At 23.6% G+C, this 27992-nt stretch overlaps 8 protein-coding genes across 8 annotated transcripts; 4 read left to right on the forward strand and 4 right to left on the reverse strand. All coding sequences in view use genetic code 6, as the record gives it.

Annotated features, from left to right (window-relative positions):
* Positions 1-471: 471 nt before the first annotated feature.
* TTHERM_000525059 (scavenger mRNA decapping enzyme, putative) lies at positions 472-1581 on the forward strand (the record flags this gene model as incomplete). The annotated part of the gene is made up of 5 exons (XM_012801073.1): positions 472-559; positions 609-721; positions 774-929; positions 985-1254; positions 1309-1581. 5 exons carry the CDS (start codon positions 472-474, stop codon positions 1579-1581), a joined length of 900 nt encoding a protein of 299 aa, XP_012656527.1.
* A 589-nt stretch (positions 1582-2170) lies between these two features.
* On the reverse strand, positions 2171-4402 carry TTHERM_00525060 (hypothetical protein; the record flags this gene model as incomplete). Its single annotated transcript, XM_001028016.2, has 5 exons — positions 3994-4402; positions 3534-3932; positions 3392-3443; positions 3201-3333; positions 2171-3154 (listed from the first exon to the last, which is right to left on the reverse strand). Exons 1-5 carry the CDS (start codon positions 4307-4309, stop codon positions 2171-2173), a joined length of 1884 nt encoding a protein of 627 aa, XP_001028016.2. The 5' UTR covers positions 4310-4402.
* Positions 4403-6186: 1784 nt separating this feature from the next.
* Positions 6187-7230, forward strand: TTHERM_00525070 (papain family cysteine protease; the record flags this gene model as incomplete). Its single annotated transcript, XM_001028017.2, has 1 exon — positions 6187-7230. The coding sequence occupies exon 1, from the start codon at positions 6229-6231 to the stop codon at positions 7228-7230; it is 1002 nt and encodes a 333-aa protein (XP_001028017.1). The 5' UTR covers positions 6187-6228.
* A 507-nt stretch (positions 7231-7737) lies between these two features.
* Positions 7738-8397, reverse strand: TTHERM_00525080 (hydrolase (HAD superfamily); the record flags this gene model as incomplete). The annotated part of the gene is made up of 1 exon (XM_001028018.1): positions 7738-8397. The coding sequence occupies one exon, from the start codon at positions 8395-8397 to the stop codon at positions 7738-7740; it is 660 nt and encodes a 219-aa protein (XP_001028018.1).
* A 1699-nt stretch (positions 8398-10096) lies between these two features.
* Positions 10097-12871, forward strand: TTHERM_00525090 (protein kinase; the record flags this gene model as incomplete). Its single annotated transcript, XM_001028019.2, has 5 exons — positions 10097-10319; positions 10380-10604; positions 10777-11640; positions 11689-12269; positions 12323-12871. 5 exons carry the CDS (start codon positions 10097-10099, stop codon positions 12869-12871), a joined length of 2442 nt encoding a protein of 813 aa, XP_001028019.2.
* A 321-nt stretch (positions 12872-13192) lies between these two features.
* On the forward strand, positions 13193-15574 carry TTHERM_00525100 (Serine/Threonine kinase domain protein; the record flags this gene model as incomplete). The annotated part of the gene is made up of 1 exon (XM_001028020.1): positions 13193-15574. One exon carries the CDS (start codon positions 13193-13195, stop codon positions 15572-15574), a length of 2382 nt encoding a protein of 793 aa, XP_001028020.1.
* A 3169-nt stretch (positions 15575-18743) lies between these two features.
* TTHERM_000525101 (plant dual-specificity MAP kinase kinase family domain protein) lies at positions 18744-21908 on the reverse strand (the record flags this gene model as incomplete). The annotated part of the gene is made up of 10 exons (XM_012801074.1): positions 18744-19323; positions 19380-19455; positions 19513-20010; positions 20064-20420; positions 20573-20808; positions 20898-21013; positions 21181-21237; positions 21407-21515; positions 21600-21804; positions 21875-21908. 10 exons carry the CDS (start codon positions 21906-21908, stop codon positions 18744-18746), a joined length of 2268 nt encoding a protein of 755 aa, XP_012656528.1.
* A 1033-nt stretch (positions 21909-22941) lies between these two features.
* Positions 22942-27987, reverse strand: TTHERM_00525110 (calcium-activated chloride channel protein; the record flags this gene model as incomplete). Its single annotated transcript, XM_001028021.2, has 7 exons — positions 22942-23504; positions 23561-24216; positions 24293-24866; positions 24944-25253; positions 25307-25566; positions 26019-26981; positions 27273-27987. The coding sequence occupies 7 exons, from the start codon at positions 27985-27987 to the stop codon at positions 22942-22944; spliced, it is 4041 nt and encodes a 1346-aa protein (XP_001028021.2).
* Positions 27988-27992: the final 5 nt, after the last annotated feature.

Consider the following 27992-nt stretch of genomic DNA (forward strand, 5'->3'; position numbering starts at 1 on the left):
ACCCCAACCCCAACCCCAACCCCAACCCCAACCCCAACCCCAACCCCAACCCCAACCCCAACCCCAACCCCAACCCCAACCCCAACCCCAACCCCAACCCCAACCCCAACCCCAACCCCAACCCCAACCCCAACCCCAACCCCAACCCCAACCCCAACCCCAACCCCAACCCCAACCCCAACCCCAACCCCAACCCCAACCCCAACCCCAACCCCAACCCCAACCCCAACCCCAACCCCAACCCCAACCCCAACCCCAACCCCAACCCCAACCCCAACCCCAACCCCAACCCCAACCCCAACCCCAACCCCAACCCCAACCCCAACCCCAACCCCAACCCCAACCCCAACCCCATTTTTTAATTTATATTTTAAATAAGTAGATAAGATTTTTTAATTTAAAATAAGTTTATAAAAAATTTAAACAAATTACTAAATATCTTTTTTTGTTAAATAAACTAATTAAATTTTGATGTAGTAATAATAATAATAACTAAAAGACTTTAAATTTAAGAAAGTACTTTAAAACTCTGCAGAAACCTAGACTTTAGTACTTTTAGGTATTTAAAATAATTGAAGAAGTTTTATAAACAAATAAAATTGAAAAAGGTTACTTTGAAGATGAAACTAAAGAAGCCATTTTGATTTTTAAGAAGAAGCCATTTTTAGATGAGTATAAAAATAATTTGAATAAAATCATAAATTAAAATAAGTACTTTGAAGTAGAATTTTACAATAATCTAACTAAAGTGTATTAATTTTACTTTTTAATAGAATGATATTTTTACAAGGTATAATATTGAACTGCAAAATGATGAATGGAATGAGGTAGATTTGTAAACAATCTATCCTGCCACATAAAAATTAATAAATAAATATACAAAATGTGATTCAATAATAGTAGTTGAAACACCTGAGATATACAACAGTGTATGTATATTATAACAAAATTTAACTTTAATTTATTAGGTTTTATTAAATTTAGATTGTAAAGAAATATATTGATGAAGTTAAACTGAATAGTTTGTAGTGGCTTTATAATATCTTAGAAGGAAAAGCAGAATAAGAAAGAATTTTATACTAAAATTAAGATCTACATACAGGATTTATTATACTTCCAGATTATAAGTTTAATGATTTTACAAATACTCAACAGCTATATTTATTAGCTATAACCTAGAGGAGAGATATTCAATCTTTGAGAGATTTAGATGGAACTCATATAGAGCTATTAGAGAATATTTTGAAAATTACAGTAAATTCTACAAAACAATTTATATAAAGTTTTTTAAAATTATTTTAACAAAAGGAATAAACTATTTAAGAGAAGTTTAAAATCCACAAAAATAAAATTAGAGCTTACATACACTATCACCCTACTTACTACCATCTGCATATTCATTTTACTCATATAGAAGTCTAAGAATCCTCAATGAACTGCGATCGTTCTCATCCTCTCCACCAAGTTATTTTTAATTTAAAAAAGGATCCCTAATACTACAAAAATACTGTTTTAATGTACAGCTTATAGAGCAATAATCCTCTATACAGTTAGCTCAAACAAATCACAGAATAATAGTGAATATTTAATTTTATTATATGTTTTAATAATTATCATAAACAATAAAAATGTTATATTTTTAATATATATTTTTATGTAAGTAGAATCTAAAATATTATCTCATTAATAAGTATTATTAAAATATATTTGTGGATATTAGATAGAAAAAATTAATTTTAATACTTTTAATTTAAAAAAATTTAATGTTTCCAAATAGTAATTGTTTTGTAAAGTATAAAATAACATTACTTTTTTTAATATTTGAATAAAACAAGATATTTAAAAATTAAAAAGAGTTATGCATAGATTAAATTACAATGATACTTGCAAGAATAAAAACAAACGTTTAAATTTAATATTTATATAATTGATAAGAATTAATGCAAAAATGTATATTTACAAAGATAATTACTAACTAAGTTTGTTTTTTTGTTAGTTATTTAGTAACCTAAAACCAAAAAAAGTATTTTTAAAAGAAATTTATTTATTATAAATAAGATTTTATTATATTAAATTATTGTTTTTGTTGCTGTTGCTGTGTGTTTATTTATATTTTAGCTTGGAGAAAAATTTTATGGTGTTTATTTAAATATTTATAATTTACTTTTACTCATTGAATATTTTCTGTTTCGGGTGAATTGATTAACTTTTTTTCTTATAAATCTGTAAGGTTTTTATTTATAAAATCGCTCAAGTTTGAGTTGTTACTTTGTATTTATGGAAAGGCTTATGTGTTATTGATGTATGAAACATTAGATGAAAAACTTTAGTTTTATGCATTTTTTTAGTTTATGAAACTAAGATTTTCTGTTCTGCTTCTTTTATGATGTTCATTAGAGGAGTGAGTTCTCTGAATTTCACTTCTTTTCTCTTTCTACTTGTAAAAAGATAATGAAGTTTAACTTTGTTGTTGATTTCCTTTTTGTTTTTCAAGGAGATATTTTAATTCTTTTATTTTTTGCTCATCAGTGTGTTGCAAGCTATTTATTTTTTCATCAATTTTTTGTTACTTATCTTGTAAAAACTATATAAATTATTGTTTAGAAAGCGGTGGCTAGCATATATACTAATTATTTTCTCTTTCCAACTGCAAGTCTTTATTCAATTTAGAATTTTTTATTTCAATTTAATCTAAATTTGTTGAAGTTCTATTGAAAGCAGATTTATCTAATTGATTCATATTACTACTTAATGTTTTATTCATATTTACCAGGCACTTATTTTTAGGACTGATGTATTAGCTTCTATTTTCTTTCCCTACAGGACTAAGCTATAAAATCTATCTTTGTAAAATATTGTATTATTCTAGCTATTACTACTACTTTTTAAATATTGATTTTTTCTTCTAAGATTTACTCAAGAACTCATTAAGTTCATCTTCTTTATAGTCTAACAAAGGTTTATCGAGTTTTGTACCATTTTTAGATTTTCCAGTACTAGGAAATCTGTCTATTTGCTTATTCAATTCTATTTATATTGGAATTTCAGTATTAATTTATTAATTTTGAATGTTATTAAGGAGAGATTAATTCAAGTTTGGCTATGTATTCCCTTTTATGCTTTCTAAATTGTCAATAGATCTATTTACAATATTCTGTATAAAATTTTTTTAAGTAAAATAAACACCAAAAACTATTTACTTTAACTGGAGGAAGATACCCTATTTGCTTTGTTGAGAATTAAGAATTAGCAATATTATTTTATTTTGTTCCTTGCTTTCCCATATAAACTGTCGCGCTTGAGAATTTCTCAATGTATTTTATTTTCCTTTCACTTTTCAATCATAATATATCTGTTAATTTTAAGCTAATAAATAAACAAATATATTTACATTCTTTTTGGAATTCCACTAATTTCTTAGCCATCATTTTATATTAATTTAACTATTATTTTTATCAAAAAAATAATTTTGCTTTTGTTTTTGTTCTATAACCAATCTGTAAGTGAAATATAAATTATTTGGTATGAATTACTTATTTTTTGAGAATTTAGGTAAGATTATCCAGGGGAATTGCGGTTGTTAGATATGTTACCCTTATTGTTATTAAATGAAGAGTTATTCAGACAATCAGAATAACCATTTTTAGTGTTTAAAATAGTGTTATAAGAAGGGGTGTAATAGTTTTGCAACATCTATTATTTTTTAGAGCTATACGAATTTTAAGTAGTTGAAGCAGAAGTAGATGCAGTGTATTAATAAGAAGAAAGACTAGTCTACCTCTCTTATGGATTTGTTATTTAAATCTAAACTGGAGAATTGCTTTACACATTATTATTAGCCTAATTTTATATTTAGTTTATACCCATTTACTATTACTACTAAGCTTAAATGTATTGCTTAAAGAAATTTTCTGATTTATTAGAACAATAGACTATTATAAAATTAATAAATGTGAATAAATATTGCTTTCTTTGAGTATATTTCAATTTTACTGTTTCTAATGATAGCATTTTTAACTTCATCGTAGGTTTGCTACTTATTTCTTTTCAAATTAGGTCTTTTTAATGCATTTTAATTAGGTAATCCAATTTCTAATATTCTAAATTTTTCGTCATCATCTTCTTATATCTGCTAATTTTAAACTATCCTGCTACTCTTATTTCTATGATTGGATTTGATCCTAAATTTGCTGTGTATATTGTGAAAATTATTTTAAGTATTCTCGTAAGAGTTTTGTAGAGTAAACTGACTTTCTTCTTAAATCTCTGATAAACGATGAATGTTATTTCTAAACATACATCTATCCATATTAAAAAGTCTTCTATTAATAATAAATATTTTAGCTTATAAATAATTACAATGTAATATTTTCTAATCAATCAAAAATTACACATCTAAAAAAATAATATTTGATTATTGTTAATAACTTTTTATTAATAATCATTAAAATACTAAATACCATATGTACATACATACTTACATATATACATATATACATTTATCAGCTTAATAAATTTATTAAATTAAAATATATTTGATTTATTGTTATTTATATTAACTTATACCCATTACCTTCACTATAATAACTCACTACTCTACTTAATCATAATAGTGCTAAACTCTATTTCTTAGTAACGTATAAGTATAATTGTTTTTCAACTGAACTTATTATATTATCAAAGAATTATTTTTTTTTTTTTATTATTAAAGTATAATAAAATAATAAAAATTTTATTATTTTGATAAAAATAAATAATTTAATCAAATTTTATGATTCATTCATTTTTCAAACAAACTTAAGCAATTATTAATATACTTTTCTAAAAAGATAGATTTATATAATTTATTTAAAAAAATTTTTTTTCAATACAAATTAAAAATAATTTTATGTTTTCATATAAATTTTGAAATACTTAATAAAATGTTATATGAACTCTATATACCTATATTATTCAAAAAATATATATTTCAATTAAATAAAAAATAATAAATTTAAAAGAGTAAAACTTATACCGATTATTTGATACTAGAGAAAATTAAAATTATTTTTTATGTCAAAAATAAGGTGAATTTAAATTTTATTATTTCAATTTCTTTTTTACTCAAAAAATGAAAAAAAAAATTAGAAATTTAAATAAAGTATTAGTCATTAATATAATTTCATTGATTTCATGATGGTTTTTTCCTCTCAAACTCCACCACTGCTAATAATATAAAATTTTATCTTGTTTTTTATAAACCTTTTTAGTCAATTGATAATTAGATTGATATTAACTCAAATATTTTCAAATATAATTCTATTTTGGAAGTTTAATTTTATCTGTTTACTATTATTAATATAAAGAAATAAATTCTATCATAAAATAGCCTTTTAAATATTTTATTTATATTGAAAAACCCAAAGTTTATTCTAAAAATAGAATAAAATAACTTTAAATAAAATGTATTTATTGTTAACTGTAATTTAAATTGAAATATTTTTAAAAGATGTTATTTAACTAATTATTATTTAAGTTTAACAATTATATTCTAAAATTTATTTTTTAAGCATAATTTATCTCTATTTTCTATCTATAAATTAAATTATATTTAAAAAATAATCTTAAAAAAAATACTTATGTACCTAATATTTTACTGTACATGTGTTAAATAATGTACTATTCATTTGATTAAATTGTAATTATAATTAATTAATTAAATTTGCGTTAAGTTTTTAAAAATCATTTTTCATAAATATATCATTCACAAATTGTTTTCATTGCTAGTAATCTTATTGAAATTAATTCTAAAATTAAACTTGGTATTAAATTAATCTATCGAACATCATCATTCACGAAGTAGTATTTTATTTAATCTTAAATAAAATGATAAAGATAAAAAATATTTAAATTTAGAAATCATCCAAAATAAAATTTCTAAGAAAATATTGATTTTATTGGATTTTGAAAGGCTTTTAATATAAGCGAACACATTTGAAACCATTATTTAATGGAATTTTAATATTTGAAAATCTAATTTATTTGTATTTTTTAAATTTATTTTTTCAAAATATTAATTTTGTTTTCTAGAATAAACACGATTTTCTATAAACTTATGTCACCAATTCGAAACATTAAAAGGAAAGCTAAATAAATATTTACTTTAAATATTAGTTCGTAAATGGTATATCAACCTATAATCAATTCAAAAAAAATAAAAATTCATAAGCAATAAATAAGTTCAAAAAAATGAATAAAAAAATTTGGTGTGTTACACTTATTTTGCTTTTCTTGGCTAAATTTAATTGCTAAGATGCAAAAAATACTGTTTCTGTTTAATCTTTGACTGCTTATAACAAATGGAGATTTTCAAATTAAAGACTCTATTTAAATGAAGAAGAAGAAATCTTTAGATAAGCAATTTTCTTAGAAAATTTTGCAAAGATCCAAGAGTTCAACCAAGACGGCAACAAAACTTATGAACAAACTTTGAACTAATTTTCAGACATGACTTAGGATGAATTTGCTTAAAAAATTCTAAATCCAGTTCTTTCTGCACCTAAAAATACCCCCACAGCATACTCAGCTACTCTCTATGAAGCTCCTTAGAACTTTTAGATTCCTGACTCTTTTGATTGGAGAGCTTATGGTGCAGTCACATCAGTGAAAAACTAAGGCTAATGTGGTTCTTGTTGGGCTTTTGCAGCTACTGGTGTTATGGAATCGTTTAACTATATTCAAAATAGATAATTGAAAAGCTTTTCTGAATAACAGTTAGTTGACTGTGTTACTACAAGCAGAGGTTACAACTCCTATGGTTGTTAAGGAGGATATCCTGAAGAAGCTTTGTCTTATTCTAAAAACTATGGTGTTTTGCAATCTCATGAATATCCATATGTCGGATTTTAAGGTAATTGTAGAGTTTAATAACCTACAAGCGGTTACTATCCTAAAGAATTCGGTTAACTTACAAATACTGTTGATAATTTGAAATGGGGTATTTCATTTTCTCCTGTCTCAGTTCTTGTTGATGCTACTAATTGGGGTTCTTACGGTTCAGGTGTTTTCAACAACTGTGATTCTTATGTTAGAATCAATCACGCTGTTCTTGCAGTAGGATATGATAAATAAGGCAACTGGATAATTAAAAACTCATGGGGAACTTATTGGGGTTAGTAAGGTTACATGACCTTAGCTGCTGGTAACAACTGTGGAATCTTAACCTCCAACTGGTTTGTTTACAGAGCATGACCTAAATTAAAAGCTTAATTATAAGTTAATATATATAAATAAAATTATAGAATAAAATTAAAATGTTTTTTTTTATTAAATGTTTGTTATAAAATCAAACATAATTGGAAAGATAAAATAAAAATTGTTTTTTAAAATAAATTTAATTTATCATTTTCACAATTTTTATTAAAAAATCAAAGACTAGGTAATTTAAAAACTAAGCAGATTTATTTGTTTGTAGGTTAAATCTCTAGTCTAACCCCTTATGAATTGAAGAATAGATATTTATTATAAAATATTAAAATTATAATTACTAACATATATATTATTAAATAGATATGATACTTTTATATTCTGTGTATAACATTTATGTTTGTTTATCTGCTTCAGTAATAATTATACAAGCAATACATTAAAAGCTAATAACTAAATAAATAAAAATATTCTTAAAATTTCATGTAATTAGATAACTTAGATATGAATTTCTCTGAAAAATCTTTAAAAATAAGCAGTAAAAAAATTTAATCAAAAGTCTATCAATTTATCTTTTTAAATAGCCTCTTCTTTTATTTTTTCTACATCTTCTCCTGCATCTTTCAACTTTTAAATACCATCATCAATTACTTTTTAAGCTAGTTACTTTAAAAAGGGATCGAATTGACAATGTTTCATTAAATAACGATCCTAAAAAAGCATTTCTTTTTCTTTTTACTCCCATGTATCTAGAGGATCTAAATTGTGTTACTAGAATGCTTCTATCTTATCCAAAGCTTTCACATATTTAGACTCTACTGTTTATTAAGCTTCGTACTCATCATAAGCATTTCTTAATTTATTTTTTATATCTTCATCTAAACTCTCAGTCATTTTTATTAGAGCTTAGTGTTCTAAAATGTCTTTTTACTTTTTAACATTTTTATCTTAATTGATTATAGGAATATCACCACATAATGCTTCAGGAAGATCATGAATTGAAGCCATTAAAACGCATTTTAAAGGATCAACAGGTTAACTTAATTTATCAGCATAAAGCAAACTCATTAGAACTAATCTCCAAGAATGATCGCCAACACTTTCCCTTCTTTCATTTTTACCTAAGGGCCAACTATGTCTAACAGTAGTCTTTAATTTTGCTGCCAAACTTAGAAATTCTAAATACATATTTTATTACTGAGCAGTATTCATATGATTAATTATTTATTAATTTTTTAAGATTAATCTTAGAATATAAGAAGTATTTTTTTTATTATTTATATTTTAAAATTTAGTCTAATCATAATTTTAAATAAGATATATCTACTATTTTGCTATTTTCTTGACATAAAGTGTCTCTGGTTTTTTCCAGATTATTTCTAAAATTAGCATAAATTATTTGGAATAACCATATCTTTATTTTTTTCATAGATTTTCCAATTTTTTCTACCAAAAAACATTCATATAAAATTAAATTTAAGCAAAAATAAAATTAAAATACTCATTTAAAATTAATTGCTAAATAAAAATTTAACAAATTTAATAATTTTATAAAAAATTTTAAATATTTCTTTAGGATATTATATATATGGTTTGCCTATTCTTTTTGAAACCAAGTAGATTTAATTTAGTGGTTTACTGAAAAACATATATATTTATATTAATTATTAAAATATTATTTTATAACAATAAGTTATTTATTTATTTTCTTAAAATATTTACTAAAAATATTAATTTTAATTATAATTAAGTAGATATTTTTAATTTAAAAATTTTTTATGTTTATTATAAATTATCATTTATGCTTTTTATTTACATTCTTTTTAATTTTTTCAAAAACCTAATAGACTTTTTTCATTTCACATAAAAAGTTTTTTTTAATTTTTCTTTCAAAATTATTTTTTGTCTTTTAAAAAAAGAAAAATTAAAACAAAAGAATAGTTACTCTTTGATAAGAATACTATTTTACTATGTTTTATTTTACATTAAAACAATAATCCATCTAATATTTTATTTATATTTATAAATGTATTTTACTCTGAATAATTAATGTTTGAATCATTCTATCGAATTGTTTATTTAAATGTTAAAAATAAATAAAATATTTTATATATTATTAGATTAATTAATCAGTTATTTTTAAAACAAATAGGAACTCTTTAACCTTGAAACTCATTTGAAATAAAATAGAAAGGTATCATATATTTATTTATAATAATATAAATGAAATCATTAATTGCATTCACAATTTTTTTATTAATGCAAAAAAAAAATACTTCTCATTTTTAATCATTGATTGTAATTTATATCTTTATACAGTAGTGCATCAAAAACATGGACTATTTTATTTATGGATGTTAAAATTTATTTCTTGAATAAAGCAAATAAATAATAGAAAATCAAGCATTAACAAATTAATTAATTTAAATTAATAAAATAAACTAAATATTAATTATTAAAATTCAAATTTAAAATAGAAAAATTATATGTGATTTTTATTTTATTAGATTTTTTCTATATTTACAAATAAATATATGACGACTAAACATAATTATGATTAAAAATTATTAAGAAAATATTTATATAAATGAAGTTGCTTTTAAAAGACTTGTATTGTAATTAGAAAATATTAAACTAATAAAGGATTTAATTTTAGAATTATCAAAAATAATATTAAAATTTCTGCTTTAAAAGATTTTTATTTAAGTTTTTAAATTCCTTCCCACCATTGAAATGTAAAATAGATTGTTATTTATTATAAGTATTTTTCTTTTTTTTTTATAAAAATATTGATTAAGCGTTATTTGTAAGATAATAAATCAAATTAAGAAAAATTTTGAAAATTGAAGATATCTTTTAATAAAAATTATATCGATTACTTACTTGTAAAGCAACATATTTTATAATAGGAATGGGAAATCAAGAATCAAGAGGATAAGAATTCATTGAATAGTTTACTAGAAATTACAAATTTGAAAAGGAAACTATTGATCAGCGTCTTGGAGACATAAAAGTATATAATAGGATATTCGAAGAAAAGGACTAAGTAGCTATAAAGGTATATCCACGTTTGTAGAAAGTTAATTAGTTAAATACATATGCTGCTTTTTTGAATCATAATGGAAATTATATTGGTAAATATTTTTTGAAATTCTTCTTTTTTTAAACTAATTAGCATTTAATTATCTATTTAGGCACTAATATTAATGAGCATCCAAATTTAATTAAGTTATATGCATTTAAATTGAGTGCAGATGAAGAATTAACTCTCTATTATGAATACTGCTACACTAATTTGAAGGAGTAAATTGATATGAGGGCTGCACACCAGTTTAACTTCTCCTCAGAAGAACTATGGAGAACTATCTTAAGTGTAGTCATGGCAGGTTATTTTTTAGAAACTCAAAGCAGACATATAGGTAAACAAACACTTGTTAAAAAAAATTATATAAAATAGCTTATAAAACAAAAAAAATATGTTGAATTAATAGTAAAATAGTAATTATAAAACTACTCTAGAAATCTTATAAAAAAATATTTTAGTTGATATAAAATGAGTTAATTAAAGCTTTATTAATGAAATAATATTAGGAGATGTAAATACAAAGAAGATATTTATAAATAAGAAAGGAATAGTCAAAATAGCTCCTTATATGTAGTCATAAACAGATATTGATAGTTTTAAGAGGGCAGGATTCTTTAATGAATATGGATTCCTATCGCCTGAATGCATGGAAAAATTCAAATAGAGAGATATTTTGTGTTAGATAAACTACATCAAAAATGATATATTTGGGTTAGGAATGTCTATTTTAGAAATGGCCACTTTATAGGGATCATCTTCTTTATATGATTGGGATAAGTATGAAATTAAGTTTGAAATTTTAGAAGACCGTCTAGAAGAAGCAAGAAAAAGATACGGAGATTATTTGTACTAATTTGCTTAGAAACTGCTTTAGAAAGATCCCTATTAGAGATCAACATTCAGTTAGTTATTTACTGAATTGCTGCCATATCAATAGTAAATTATAACAGGAGTAGGGTTTTCAGATATAGAAATATTTAAGCCTAGTTTAAGTTTAAGTGGCTTTGATTCAATTATAAAAAAGCTAGAAGGTTATAACATGCATTTGAAGTAAGACTCTTTAAATCAAGGATAGATTCAAGGTTAAGTCACAACAAAGATTTCAAATTTACCCTCAATCTATTCAAGTTCTGAATAGAGTAGAATTTCTTCAACTATGAATTAGCAATTAAATACAAACAATCTTTATCCATAGTAAGTATAAATTAATCTATCACCGACTTTAAATACACCAAAACCCTATACCTACTAACTAAAACAACCAGCTTAGGTTATTCCTAATGAATCAATAAAGTTTAAAACAGAAGAATCTGAAAGCAGTATCAAAAATAAGTAATATATTTATGAACCTACTTATGTGCATCCTCAAAGTAAATTTTTATTTAACAAATTTGAATTTTTAAAAATGTATTTTTTAGATATTAATTAAGCATATGGGAGTGCTAACCAGAATGTAACAATTGTAAATAATACAAATAACATCGAAAGTAAGCCATAGCCGTTTATTCAAAGCTTAGAAGGTTTTAATCCGAATAGGGAAAACATTCTAAAATATAAAGTGTCTAATGTTTATAGACCAATGAATCCAGATTAAAGATCTCTTTCACCATCACCTGTTCTTCATATGCAATTAGGAAATAATTTAAAATTTATTCATTAGACAACTCCGATATCAAGCAAAGCAGAATAGGAAGTTTTTAAAATGACACCTTTTGTAAAAGAACAAGGAAGTGCTACAGATAGAATAGGAATAGTTTAAAAGAATTAAATAAACATTAATGATTATAAAAAAACACCAGTGCCTATCAAAACAATTACTCTGAATAACATTTTAAATTAAAATGTGAGCGCAAATAGTATTATAACCTAGCCTGGCAAAATTTAAACTCAAAACGTCATTTTGAAAAACATAAGTTAAGAAAATATTTATAATGGAAAACTCAACCAAGTTTAAGCATTTGAAAGTAATTTAGTATCTAAAAAAGTAAAAGAACCAATGGTAATATTAAACACTTTTTTATTTTAGTATTAATTTTTTATCAAACAAAAAAGCAGGTTTAAATAAATATTCCAGTTCATAGAACAAACAGAAATATGATAATCAGTCCTTACCCTCATAGTTAAAGATCATCTTCACCCTCCCATTTCATGATGCAGCAAAGATCAATAACTCCAAATGTGAGATCTACAATTTCAAACTAATAATATATTATAGTCACTCCTTAATCTACGAATTCCTAAAAGAAGGCAATAACACCAATTATAAATGGAAGTAGTGTTCAGACAACCTAAACTAAGTTGAACGAACAAGCTATCAACGATACAAAGTTAAAATAAATATACAAGCCTGAATATGTTAATAATCTTTCTCTTCCAGCTGAAACTATTTCTCCTAGATTTAATACACCAGCTAACATTTAAAGCAATAAGAGCATGAATTTCTAAGGATTTTAAACTGATAGATATGAAAAATTACCTACGTTCTAAAGCTAATATGAGAATAAATAAACATAATATATTATATAAAACTCATCAAGTTTAATTTAAAATAGCAACAAAAATAATGAGACTAATCAACTTCAAATTAAAAATAATTATTGATAAATAAGTAAGTAAGTAATATATAACAACTATTGTTAATAAAAATATATTTGTATTTATGATTATAGTAATATTCTAATTGAAAATTTTATAGTTTTATTTACTTAATTTATGGAAATTAATACCATTTAAAATATGCTTACTCTTTTTTAATTTTTTCTGGCCACATAAGCAATTATTCATTTAATCATTATTGATTTTTTATTAATTTTGATATTTATTGATGATGTGAAGATATTTAAAAAATTCAGCAAAAAAAGATTATTTAGTCATTTATTATTAATTAATTTAGAAATTAACATAGGAATATATTATGCAAAAATGAACCTTATGGTTAATGAAGATATAATAGAAATAACTCAGTTTGGATATGAAGTAATTAAAGAGTTAGGTAGAGGATCTTTTGGAGTAGTTTATTTAGGCATTAAGTAAGGAGAGGAGCTTGCTATTAAAACAATAAAAAAGGATAAAATACAAAGAAGCCAAAAGCTGACAGAATTATTAGATTCGGAAAAGTAGTTATTAAGCACTATTAAGAGCAATCATATAACTAAGCTCTTTGAATTTTTCGAAACTGATAAAAATTGCTTTCTTGCAATGGAGTATTGTAACGGAGGAACATTAGAAAAGTACATTTAATAAAAGAAGCTTATTTCTGAAAAGGAAGCTAAAGGATATTTAATTCAACTTTTAAGCGGATTTAAAGATTTACATTCTCACTTAGTCATTCACAGAGATATAAAATTAGAAAATATAATGAGACATTTTCCGAATGGATAAACTGGGAATGATACATATGATAATAAAAATGTAGTTTTAAAAATAGCTGATTTAGGACTTGCGAAAGAAATGAAAGATGAAATGATTGCTCATACCTATGCTGGAACAGTTCTAACTATGGCACCAGAAATTTTAAAATAAAAATCATATGGGTTTGAAGTAGATGTCTACTCTCTGGGAGTTATTTTATATTATATGGTGTAAGGCAAGTACCCATTTTATGAAAATAATGATACAAAATTGCTTCAAAAAATAAAGGAATAAAATATTTAATTTAAAGATGAAAATCCTGTGTCTTTAGAATTTTAGGATTTGATAAAGTAAATGCTTAAATACAATAAAAAACAAAGAATTACATGGAGTGGCATAATCAATCATAAAGCTATATAGCCTGAAAATTAATTAACTGTGAGCTAGAGGTTCGACAAATGTTAAAATGAAGAAATTAGCAGTTCTAAAGTGGGTTTTGAAAAGATATCTGATTTATATGAAATTTAAAATAAGCTTCCTCAATACCAATGCAAACAAAAACTGATTCCAATAACTTAAAATAACTTCGTTAATAACTATTTAGCTATAGATACTGATAATTCTAATAAACTTGTCATAGTAAAGCAAGTTATTTCAGATTACTACACTTTGAAAGAATACAATTAAACTGCTGATTAAATTAAGCAAGTTTTTAAAATTATTTAAAAGATTAATTAGGAAAATATTTTAAAGATTAATTTAATTACCATGAGTAAGAATAAATTTTATATAGTCTCAGAGTATTTAAAATATGGAAATTTATAAACAATTAACTCTACAAATAAAAAGTTTCTCTAACAAGAAATATTGCTTTTACTTATAAATATTCTTATTTCTTTAAAATGGCTTCATGAAAATGGGATTATACATAGAAATATCAATCTAAAGTCAATTTACATAGCTAAGCTTAATGAATCAATCAATTTTATAACTTAATTTAAGTTAGGAGGCTTTAAAAATTGCTATAAATTTGAGCAAAGGTCCTCTTATGCTAAAAGCAAATACAAGGGAATGAATTTTTATACAGCTCCAGAAATATTAAGTGATAAAATATACACATAGACTGTAGATATTTATTCTTTGGGTGTGGTTTTACATGAGCTTGTGTATGGATATGTTCCATACATAGGAAACACCAAATAAGAGCTGATAGATAATATTTACAATCAAAGAAAAAATCATGACACTGAAGTTGAAGGTTTTAGTAAAGAATTATTGGAACTTATTGAAAAAATGATTATACCAGACCCAAAATAAAGAATTAATTTTGAATAACTATGGAGTTAAGATTTAATTATTAAATATCTTAATAAAAAAAAAGATATAGCTTTAGATATACAAAATTTTTACCAATAATAATCCTCAAAATATTAATTCTAGGTTAGTAAATATGTTAGCGAATCTAGTTTTTAATCTTTACTTCAAAGTAAATTTGAGTTTTCTTAAGAAAAAATTTGTCTTTCAAATGCACCAGAAATCAACTATTTTAAAAGATTTAAATTTAAATATAATAAATACGCATAGTTATTTATAGATAAAGATTCAAATTTTCCAGATGACCTTAAAATTAACGAGAATTCTACTTATTGCATAAAAGCAATAAATAGTCAATAAAAAAATATTGAGGAATTCTTAGAGAAATAATAAAAGAAAAATCAAATTAATTTGTATGAGGAGGATTTAAAATTTATTTAATTTAATGATAACATTAAAATATTGATTGAAAAAGCTAAATAAAGTCTCAATTTTGAGCTTTGCATCTATTACTCCTAAGTCAAATAGGAGTTAGCACTAAAAAAGTCAGAGTTCGACCAAACAAAAGATATAAATATTAAAATGTAAATTTTAAAAGAGTTAAATACAAACTATGAAAAAATTAATATAAAATCATGAAATTTTGTTAATCAATCAATTATCCTTCATTTAAAAATAATTATAAATTATTAAATACTTATAAAAATCTATTAAAAGCTTCGATATATATTTATTGTATTACCTTTTCACTTTACCCTCCGATTTCGGATAAACAAAGCAAGGTTATGATATTTTTTAAAATAACAATATTTTAGGTCAAAAAATGTAAATTAACATGTGCTTTTACTTTTTAAATTTAATAAAAAATGATAAGAATTAACATACTATAGAATTAATTATTTAAAAATAAAATATCAATATATATTAAAATATAACTGAAAATTATAGGAGGTTTTATATATAAAAAGAGCTCACTGGTTCATTAAATTTACTATTTAATTCAGCAGCTATTAAATTTTAAAAAATATTTAATTCAATTAAATTTTTATCAGCCTGTATGACCACTAATTTTATTAATTATTTTATTTTAAAGGCTTAATTTTATTTTTCTCAATTCATCATCAGAAAAACTTAAGAAGTTTATTTCCTTGTGTAACAAATAAAAACAAATTTTAATCAAAAATCATTGTAAGTATGATTTAATGATTTTCAATAAAGTTTTTTAGTAAGTATTTATATATTTTATTTATATACTTTATAGTAGATTACTAAAGTTTTATTAGAAAATTCTGAATATAAAAATCTTTAAGATCTAAGTGATAATAATATAACATAATTTTAACACATTTTTACAGTTTACTTGATTTAAAATATCTAAATCACAACTTTTATACCTATTATTTAATTAAAACAATCTACTTTCTTTAATATTAATTTAGTTTTATCTTAAGTTCATTTTTTAGAATAGTAATAATATCCATGTGTACATTTAGTACAATTTTTACTAGTTCCTTCACAAGAAAAGCACATAGAATCACATTTTTTGCATCTATCACTATCTATATACCATCCATTAGAAGTATCACATTTACCACATATTTGTGAGTTATCTATGAAATAGTATCCATAAGAGCATCTTATGCAATTTTAAAATGATTTTTCACAAGTTTAACAGGTAGAATCACATTATTTACATTAATCTCCATCAATAAATTTTTATGAATTCAAATCACAATCACCGCATATTTAAGTAGATGAGTCTTTAAATTTACCATCAATACATTTGTCACATTTTTAAGTTGAATCAACACAAGTTTTGCAAATAGAATCACATTTTTTGCATCTATCCTTTTCAATGTAGTATCCATTTGCAGTATCACATTTTCCACAATTTTGTGAGTCTCCTATAAAATAATTTCCAATTGAACATTTTGTACAATTTTTTGAAGATTTTTCACAAGTTTGACAGGTAGAATCACATTATTTACATTAATCTCCGTCAATGAATTTTTATTAATTTAAATCGCAATCACCACATAATTAAGTAGAAGAGTCTTTAAATTTACCATCAATACAATTATCACATTTTTAAGAAGAATCTTTACATGTTTTACAAATAGAATCACATTTTTTGCATCGATCATTTTCAACATAGTATCCATTTGAAGTTTCACACTTCCCACAATTTTAAGTTTCTCCTATAAAATAATTTCCAATAGAACAATTTGTACAATTTTATGAAGACTTTTCACAAGTTAGGCAGGTAGAATCACATTATTTACATTAATCTCCATCAATAAATTTTTATGAATTCAAATCACAATCACCACATATTTAAGTAGATGAGTCTTTAAATTTACCATCAATACATTTGTCACATTTTTAAGTTGAATCAACACAAGTTTTGCAAATAGAATCACATTTTTTGCATCTACCATTATCAACATAGTATCCATTTGAAGTTTCGCATTTCCCACAATTTTGTGAGTCTCCTATAAAATAATTTCCAATTGAACATTTTGTACAATTTTTTGAAGATTTTTCACAAGTTTGACAGGTAGAATCACATTATTTACATTAATCTCCATCAATGAATTTTTATTAATTTAAATCGCAATCACCACATAATTAAGTAGAAGAGTCTTTAAATTTACCATCAATACAATTATCACATTTTTAAGAAGAATCTTTACACGTTTTACAAATAGAATCACATTTTTTGCATCGATCATTTTCAACATAGTATCCATTTGAAGTTTCACACTTCCCACAATTCTGAGAGTCTCCTATAAAAAAATTACCTGTAGAACATTATTTACAAATATTGGGTTAGTTTGAACAAGATTAACATGTAGGATCACATTCAAGTTTTACAAGTTCTCCTCTAATTGGATCATAAACTAAATCTATAAGTTATAAAATTTTGTAAAAAATTTTATATAAACAAAAATTTAATATTACCATCACTTTATTAATTTGGTAATAATTTATAGCATATTCCATATTTAATTACTCCTGAGCAAGAAGATGAAGAAATGCATGTATTTTTATCTTAATCATAGACTTATTCTGTTTCACAATCTGCACATTTACTATTATTACGTCTTGTTTGTTCAGTACAATTTTTGCAGCCAATTGGGCAACACTTTTTAACTCCATCATCAAAGGTTATATATTAGTAATTATTTTTGCAAGAAAAACACTTATTACCTTATTTTGTTATTCTATCTTACATAGAACATTTTGTACAACCATCTTTAGTATTAGCTGGTTCTAAACAGTTTGCCCTTTTTAAAAAAAGAATAATTATTGTTATTAATTATTAATGTAGAGGTTACTAATCATCAACTATCTGAAGATTTCTAAGTTTTAATATGTCAAAAGGAACATTATCATAATGATCTTATTAGAAAAAATTTTAGCATTTTTATAGCTATAGTTCTAAAATAAAATAATTTAAATAAATTTATTATAAATTTCATTAACTTACTAATCAAGAATTGTAAAAAAAAATAAGGAACAAAGAATTATTATTTCATTTTTTTATGGTTATTTACCGTAATCCCTCGATAAGAAATTTTTGCGAATTGCGAGGTAAGTCTCAAATTTATTGACTTATATCCTTCATATCTTATCTTTTACAACACATATTTTATGCAAACAAAAAGTGATCATACTTTATATATATTTATTTATTGATAAATTAAGTAAACTTTAATTTTTTAAGGAGTAAATTTAGTTATTTGCAATAGAAAGAAAGAAATATATAGAAGTATTTTATTAATTAATTTATAGGAATTAAATACAATCATTATTGCTAATCATCAACTTTGACGAGAATATTTGAATTATTATTTATATTTGAATTATTTTAATCTTTATCTTTAAAATTATTTTACCGTGATTATCTTTTTTCAATACTTTTTTATAATTTATTTGAATTTCTCCTTTTTGATTTTTAACTTAAGTCATCAGCAGATATTATACTCAAATTATTAGCTAATTCTTTTGACTTAAATATTGATTAATCTTTTATTTTTTTTAAGAAGCTGTTGTTGTTATTACTATTAACATCTACACTTTAATATTTAATTTTCTTTTTATTTTGAGATGGAGTTCGAAGTGTGATATCTTAGTCTTAATATGGTAATTCACTTACGTCTTTTGTTTAATTTAATTTATAATAACTTGGCTCTTCCTGAGATAAGTCTTAAGAGCCCTCATAATTAAGAGTTGCTTAATTGCTGTAAACTCTCTTTTTTATTTTATTTTGATAAGATCCTCTGATATATATGTCTATTCCATTTTAGTTAGAATTCATTTGTTAATTTATAGATGAAGAGTATATTTTAGGTAACAGTTTATATGGAGAAACAACTTCAGGAGGACTATTTAAATAAATATATTTTAAAAATATCTAAAAGGAATTTTATATGTCAATTACTTTTAAATATTCATATTCGGTCTCTCTGTAGTTGGTTTGTTTGCACTCATGTTTGGTGAAAGCGTTTGTTGTCTATCTAATATTTATTGCAAATTATGAGAATCGATAAAGCTTTCTAATTATTTTATGTTACAATTAATTTTTAAAGTAGGTTTTTGAGGCTCTGAGTCTTTATTTATATTTGAAGGAAGTATTCTTAAATTTGAACTTTGATTGATGTTTTTTATTATGTTGTTGTTTGAGTAGTTAATGCTATTATTATTCAGTTTATCTTTTTTGTCAGGTGTTTGTGAGTTGCTCTATAATGGACTTAAATTTCTATTCCCTCTCATCTTTTATTTTATTATAAATTATTTCAATGCTAGATAATTTTATTTATCTTCCTAAACATTATAGCTCATTTAAGAAATATTTGAAGTTCCATTTGTGTTTGATTTAAGGATTTATCTATGAACTTCTGAATCTTTCTAATTGCTGATTAGAGAGCATTAATTGTTTTTACTGATACTAAGACTGAGTTTTCTTTAGTTTTATATAACAGGAAGAGGGCTACTTTCGTTACTTAGCTATTATGCACTCTTTTTAATAGAAGAATTTCTGTGCCTGATTCCTTTGTGGTAAATATTCTCCACTAAATTTTTAGAGACTTTTAAAAATAATAATATTGTGGTGAAAAGGAAATACCTCTATATTCATTTAATGGGTTTTCTTTTTTTTATCTGTTGCTTTAGCTATTTTCTGCCACTTGTGGCAAATTTTTCTTCTTCTATTATGTATCGTCATTATTATTTTCTGTTTCTGTTAAAAGTCTTTGACTTTTTAGTTCTTCTGCACTTTCTAATGAATTATCATTCTCTAAAGTCTTAACTTGCTACGATACTTTTTTAAGTTTCATAGGAGTATAATTTGACTTGGGTAAATCTAAATTTTTAAAATCTTTTGGGAACTTAATAGTGTTCAAAAGTATGCTTTTCTCCTCAACTTCAAACAAGTGTTTGTCAAGAATGTATTTTTTCACAATATTATTTTTAAGAATTTAATCTGTTATTAAAAATAAAATAAAATAGGATTAAATCTTGAAGAAAATAAATTCATTTTTTAATTTAGTCATTTAATGTTTTAGAAAAATAGATATTTTTAATCAGAAAATTTTTTATTTTATAATATTAGATAAATAAAATATTAATTAATACTGCAAGATGGCCTGTAATATGGTTAAACTTATATAAGTTGGTTTATTATATACATAAGGTCATTCGAGTAGAAATCAGGAATTCGAGCAAATTTACCACTTGTAATTTTTTTATACAATTGTTGCATATCTTCAGCTTTGAAAGGTGGTCTCAACGCTGCCATTTCATAAAGAACACACCCTAAAGACCATATATCTGCTTTCTTATCATAAGGCATATCCTTCCAAACTTCAGGGCTAAAAATATACAAATAATATTTATTTATTGAAATATTACTAAATGTTAAAAAGCAAAATAATTAAAATAAACTTGGATTATTTAATACCTTGCATAGTATGGAGTACCTGTTTAGGTGTATAAAAGATTTTTCTTTTACAATTTAGAAACATTAAAATCGCCAAGCTTAGCTATCCTGTCTTCATACAGAAATACATTCGCACTCTGTAAATAAAATTATGAATTATTAATTGATGGAATATTTTATTTTATTGATTATAATTGTTTAATTTAAGACCACACATTCTTATTGATTATATTAATTAAATTAAATTTGTAACAACAAAATACATGTTATATGTAAAATGGATATAAATCTTTAAGAAATTTACCTTCAAATCACGATGCATTATATTCATGTCATGCATAGACTTAAGACCTTTTAACATCTAAATTGATAAAAAATAGTTAATTTTTTTGAACATCTAATTTTAATTATTGCTTCAAATGTTATTCTTAATTTCTAATATTAGTATTGATTGCATATACTATATTATTGACAATACTTAAAGTAACTAGCACCTACATTCATTCTTTAAATTTAAACTATGTATTTACCTGTATAAATATATTCCAAATATCTTCTTCTTTCATGTAGGATCCTTTCTTCTGGTGTTCTTGTATCTTTTGAAGAAGATCGCCTTCACTTGCATAATCCATCACTATACTGTTCATTTTACAAATTAAAATTTTTTAGTCTTATAAACTCCCATCAAAAATTAATTAGCTAGAAATTGATGTAAATTATTACCAGAGAACGTCTAATTGCTTGTCTATAAAACACTCTTTATAATTTACAACATTTGGGCTACGCACAGAAGCTATAATTCTGACTTCATTTAATGCATTTTGCTTTTCTACTTCATTTAATTCCTTTAACTTTACCATTTTCAAGGCATATATTTAATTATCTTCTAACCTTTTTACACGATACACTGAACTGTATGCTCCTTCTCCTAATATAATAAAATAATTGTAAGTTCTCATCTTTTTCAAAAGAGCCTTGCTTAAATTCGTTAAATTTACCTAACTTTTTTTGAAAGTCAAACCCTTTTAACATATCTGAAAAAGGAGATTTGTTTTTTTGTAACTAGGTGTAATTAGTTTGCTTATATCAATATTTGTAGGAAATAAACAAGATTTCTTTAATAGTTTAACTTAGATAAAATAGTAAAAAAAATTTTGTGGTATTTTAACTTAATCAAACTATTACTTAATGATACTATTAAAATAAATAAATAATCTAATCTCATAGAATGCAAAATCTTGTTAAAAACTGCTAATAGAAATCAATGAATGAATAATCCAAATTAACATTTTACATTATTTTATTTTGCGAAATTACTAAATTGTCAAATATACTATTAATACATATATTTATTCATACATTTCTTTTTAATTTAATCTATCAGCAATTGCATCAAAAATTATAAAAATAAGCAGATTTTTCTGCTAAAGAATAAAATTGGAAATATGCTTTGCAAATATCTATTTAATAAAATTAGTTTTTCAATCCTAAAAGTAACTTTAAGTAGCCTTTTAATTTTTTATGCATCAATATTCAGCAATTATTTTACAAATTCAAAAAAATATAAATTTAATAATAATTTATATGCTCAGCTATAAATAAATGTTTAATTTCACTAGTTATTTTATTTTCATTATAAAACAATTCAAATATTCTTAAGAAATATGTAAAATTTAATTTTTTCAAGTTTTTTAGAGAGATTGACTTTTAGAATAATAATTTCAGCCTTCATAAAATAATTTTTATTTATTTTTTTAAATTTAAATTTAGCTAGTTTTTAAAAAAAACAATTAAATATATATACAGCTATTAAATTTTGAAAGAATACTTTTAATCCATAAACATTTTTTTTATAAGAAAAAAACTCAAAAAACTTTTTTGGATAAAAAGAATCTTAAAAAATGGTTTTAATTTTATAATAAAAAATTACATTAATAAATTGTATAATTTAGCAAAATTTAAAACAAATATTATAAAAATACAAAAAAATCTAAGTAAGTAATAATATAAATTTAAAATAAATCAAATAATAAATATATATAAAAAAATCTATCTTGAATATATTTCAATTATTTTTCTTTAATTGCTCTGTTTTATCTTCTAGATATGTACCATATACTTTAAAGAAAGGATTAGACTCTACTACCTTTGTAGATGGTCCAGATAGATTATTTTTAAGGTTGTAATTGTCTCTGATAAATGCCTGTCTTTTTAAAATATCCATAGTCTTGGAATCGAGTTCAGAGTAATATCTATCAATAAAGAATTTCACGACAAAGAAGAAAAATGAAATAAACATAAATGCATTAAGTTGAGTGAAAGGACCCCAGTCAGGCTTTTGGCTTCTTGTGAAGCAGAATATACCAGTGTATGTAAGAATAGATAACGAAGAACCTAAATTCATAAATTGCCTGAAAATACCTATTGTAGAAGCATTTTATGGATTAGGTCTCTTGATTCTTCTTGTAAAAAGTCTTCTAGTGACAATCATTTTAATAAATGTGATTCCAAAAGTTATAGCAAAAACAAGAGGAAAACCAAATCCATAAGTAACATTAAAGCAATAATAGGTAAACATTTCAATATAATCTCTTGTTGGCTGATCTATTTCATCTATCACACTGTCCACTATTTAAAAATATAATTATTTTAAAAGCAATTTTTAAGTTATTTATTTATTTTACTTAATCCTGATTGGTTCTCGATTTCTATATTAACATGATCGAAGAGATATTACTACTTTTGATCTACATCTTTGTTAACTAGCTATTTAACTAACTGAGTGACATTATTAAGAGAGCTTCTAAGTAAAGGATAAATTATTTCAACTATACTTTTAAATACTATGATGTACTAATATGATCTAATATAAACAGAGAGATGATAAGAGCAATCATCCTACACACAACCTATGTTTTGATCTATGATAAACGAAATCAAAGTAGGAGGGACTAAGTGGTTAAAGAATATAAAAGTAAACAATTTGGTTGAATAGCTTTATTCAAATTCCTTTGTTGTTTTGAAATTAGCTTCTCTGCAGGTGAATAAGGCAAATTTCTTAAAGAGGAATTCTTCAACCCAGAAGATGAACTCAAGAATTATTGTAGGAATAAATATGTTCAATCCCATAAAAGTTTTTCCAGAGTCTATTGTGTTGTGATCGTCAAAGTAAGATTACAAGTATATAAGAGCGTAAATAATAACTATGTTTACTATTAGTATAAAAAATATTAAAATCCAATAGTTTCTTTCAGATTTTTCAGTTAATCTTCTGTCATAACTGTAATCATTCAACTTGTTTGATGTAATTGAACGTTCGTATTCGCCTCTAAAACCAGGTCTGTTAATTAATTAATTAAATAAATAATTATTTAGTGATCAAAAATATTTTAGATTTATTAGAAATAAGTTAAAACCTTATATCTTCTTCATCTTCACCACTTTGAGATTGGTTGTACTTTAAAGAAAATTCTGCTTCTCTATAAGTCCATTGTCCATAAAATACATTTGACCATATAACAACAATAAATATATGGATCAAACCAGCTATTTGAGCACCTAATCCTTTATCTGTTTGACCAAAATACTCATAAACGATGAAAATTGGAGTACTTAATAAAGCAACAGAAAACTGAGCTTTGAAATAAAAGCTTTGGAAAGTAAAATAAAGAGCAATTCTTTCTCCAAAATATTCACAAATTTCTTATTCAGGAACATTATATATCAACAAAGGATTCCAATTTGGTAATAAGCATAAATCTGTAATCATTTAGTAATTTTTTATTTATAACTCATAATGTTTATCAGAATTAATTATCTAAAATTTATAATCCTCTTCGTTTGGGTAATCTTATTTTATCTTTTCTTATATAATCCTCCTAAAAATATCAGAGTGTTCACGTTACCCAAAAAGCAAGTATTTATCATGCAATGGGAAGTAATCGTAAATGAGGTCTTCTTGAGTTTTGAGCTTTGAAAAATCAAGCAAGCCTTTTTTATTATAATAAAAGTTTAGAATTCAAGGAAGACTGATAGAAATAAAATATATATTAAAATTAATTTAATACTAACTAATAAAGAAGTAGTAATCTTTATTCTTTCCATCTTGTTGAATATTTCCATTTTTTCATTTAAGTTTATTGGCTATCTTTGCCAGCAATTTTCTAGAAGAATTTTATTGCGAATTCTTTTAGAGCTTGGTACGTAAATATAATCAGAAAATATTTGCTAAACTGATTATCCTTAATAATCCCAAATAGTCTTAATATTCCTACCATTTGGGCCTTTCTGAGCTCTTCTAAGAGCTAAAGTAAATGCTTCATAAATCTCTTGCTGCATATTTCCATAAATGTACTTTTTCCAATTAGCTGCAGGAATCTAATTTATTTCATTAATAATCTTAAAAATAATAATTTTATTTTATTTTTTACATGTATTTCTAGTGCTTATTCATTTGGAGTAGTCTTAATCTTCTTCACAACATATGTTTTTTGTTTTTTCTTATTTCTACCTAACAACGACTTTAATTCAATAGGTCTCTTTGTATCTAAAATCTATTTAAGTGTGTATGAATCGATTTCATACTCCTCTTTGTCTCTATACTTTTCTCTTACTTTTTAAATGAGTTCATTAAGTTTCTCAAGATAGCTTAGATATCCTAAGTAAGTATTGTATGATTCTTCATTATTTTCTATTATAAAATTATTTTTTAATTCAAACTTCTATCAAATTAAAATCATGATAAATAAATTGCTATTTTAGATGTTTTATTAATTTTTAACATTTTTATAGCATTAAAAAATAAAATAAAATTATTTTATCTAAGAAAAATAGTATCTATCAATCTACATCTTTCCACTAAAATAAATAATATATATACGATTTAGATCTAACTATAAAATGTTTATAAACCAAAATAGCTTTGTTTTGAAGCATAACTTCATTTGTAAGTTTAGAGAGAAAATTTTAATTTTAAAAATAAAAGAAAGTAACTTGAATTTAAATATTCAGAAATTAGATGGTTTTTTATATTTTAAAAATAGTTATGAAAAAACTGCTGTAAAATTTAATTTCTATTTATTGATTACATTAAAAGCAATCTGTCATAGTAATTTAAAATGTTATTTTTTATTCAAAATTTACCTTGAATTTCTTCTTTTGTTTGAAGTTAAGAAGAGCCACACTCAAATTAAAGCAATTTAAAATCAATATGAAAGAGAAGTTCTAGAATTTTTAGCTTTGTTTCAAAGAATTATTTGCTGAATTTGCTTATGCTTGGTCCCTTATTATTAATATATTTACGAGCGAATGCAGAGTGTTAAAGTAGAGGAATATTTTCAATATCCTTAACAATTTATTTTTTAATTTTAATTCTTTCATTTGTAATGGTTTCTCCTAAAACTTTTTATTTTTACAATAAAATTTTTCTATCATCTTCATAAAAAACGTTTAATTTATTTTTTTCCATTTTAATGTCAATGTATTTATCTATTTGAATTTCAGAAAGTACTATTGTTTTAACACTAATATCAATTAATTTTGAATAGTCTTCATCTGAAATAAATCTATGGCCTTTATATTTTAACATTTGCTTTTCTAACTCCTTCTTGTATCTTCCTTTTACTAAATCATCTTTCAATTTTTCTCTTTACTCTCTTTCTTCCCTAACTAGTTATAGCTTTGCAGGATCTCCGTCTTTAACTTGGGGAGTAAGGAGTCTTAATTGATGATTCAAACGAAGAGGTCTCATTCTAGAGTCAACTGGCTCTAAAGAGAAAATATCTGTCTGAGTTAAAGAAAATGTTTTATTCAAACTCATAATTGAGGCTTGGGCTTTTAAATTTTCGAAAGATGTATAAAGAACAATATAAAAAAACTCTCCACTTTAAGAAATAAACTATCTCAATTTAAATCCACCCTAAACTGCTAATTTATAAATCAAATAATTCCTGAAAAGTGTAGTAAAATCAGAAACAGGATTATCAGTTCTAACCCACTTTCCACTTTAATCTTTTCTTAAATAAGGGACTCTCTAATCAACTTTACCCTCTCCAGCCATATTGGCAATAGGTATTTTTATATCGTTTTTCAAAGTGTTTGCATAACCTAAGTATTATTATTTAATAAAATTATAAAGCATGATAAAATTCTTATTAAATATTATTTTTTTATTTTTAGATTTGTTTCTTGCTTAAAACTTTTTTTTTTTGAATTTCAAATTTTTAAAGCTAATTTGTATCATTCCGAAATAAAATAAAATATTAAAAAACTAAATAAATAGATTTAAATATTATTTTAAATACTTTACTTAGCCGCAAATAATTAATATAAATTTTAAATTCTATTTATTAATAACTTTGGGTAGATAAATATACAAAAAAATAGTTAATTTATTACCTTCATCGTCTACTATCATATTCGCTTTTTTATATTGCCTATTTTTTTTTCTATCTTTTGGAGGCTTGGGTATTGTTTCGAAAACACCAAGATTATCAAGAGTGTACTTAATCATAAATTATTTTTCATTTTATTCTTAATATTTCTCTTTAAGTAAATTATATTCTTCTTGATTTGGATCATCACGAAGTTTGACATAGTCATAAATTCTTTTGAATACTCTAAATAAAGCTAAATTAATTAAGTGGTTTTCTGACCTAACTGTTTCAAATGGAGTGTCTGCATGCAGAATTAAATCAGCCATTTTTGATAATTGACTGAACTTCATTTAAGAAGGTTTTTTTTTCTATAAAGAGTTATCAATTAATTTTTATATTTGTAACTAGGATTCTTTGTTATATTCAAAATTAGGATGATCTGGGTTTCTTAATTTAAAAACAAAATCACCCAAGTGGTAATCAAGTTCATCTAAATATTTAACATCTGCCTAAAAACTTGTATCAACATGCTAATATATCTCTTCTTCTATCAAAAACTTTTCTATCTATTTCATTTTATTGATTCTTCTCCTTCTATAATCTGGTGGATAACCCTTATCTTTATTATCCTTTTTCTTTGTGGTGAATGTTTGCTAATTTTAAACATCAGGCTATTCATTCGGTTGTATCACAGTTTGTTGATTAACAGCATCATTGACTATGTTCTTATCAGCCATTTCCT

This window comes from Tetrahymena thermophila (genome assembly GCF_000189635.1).
Source record: "Tetrahymena thermophila SB210 genomic scaffold scf_8253811, whole genome shotgun sequence".
In the NCBI taxonomy this organism is placed as follows: domain Eukaryota; phylum Ciliophora; class Oligohymenophorea; order Hymenostomatida; family Tetrahymenidae; genus Tetrahymena; species Tetrahymena thermophila.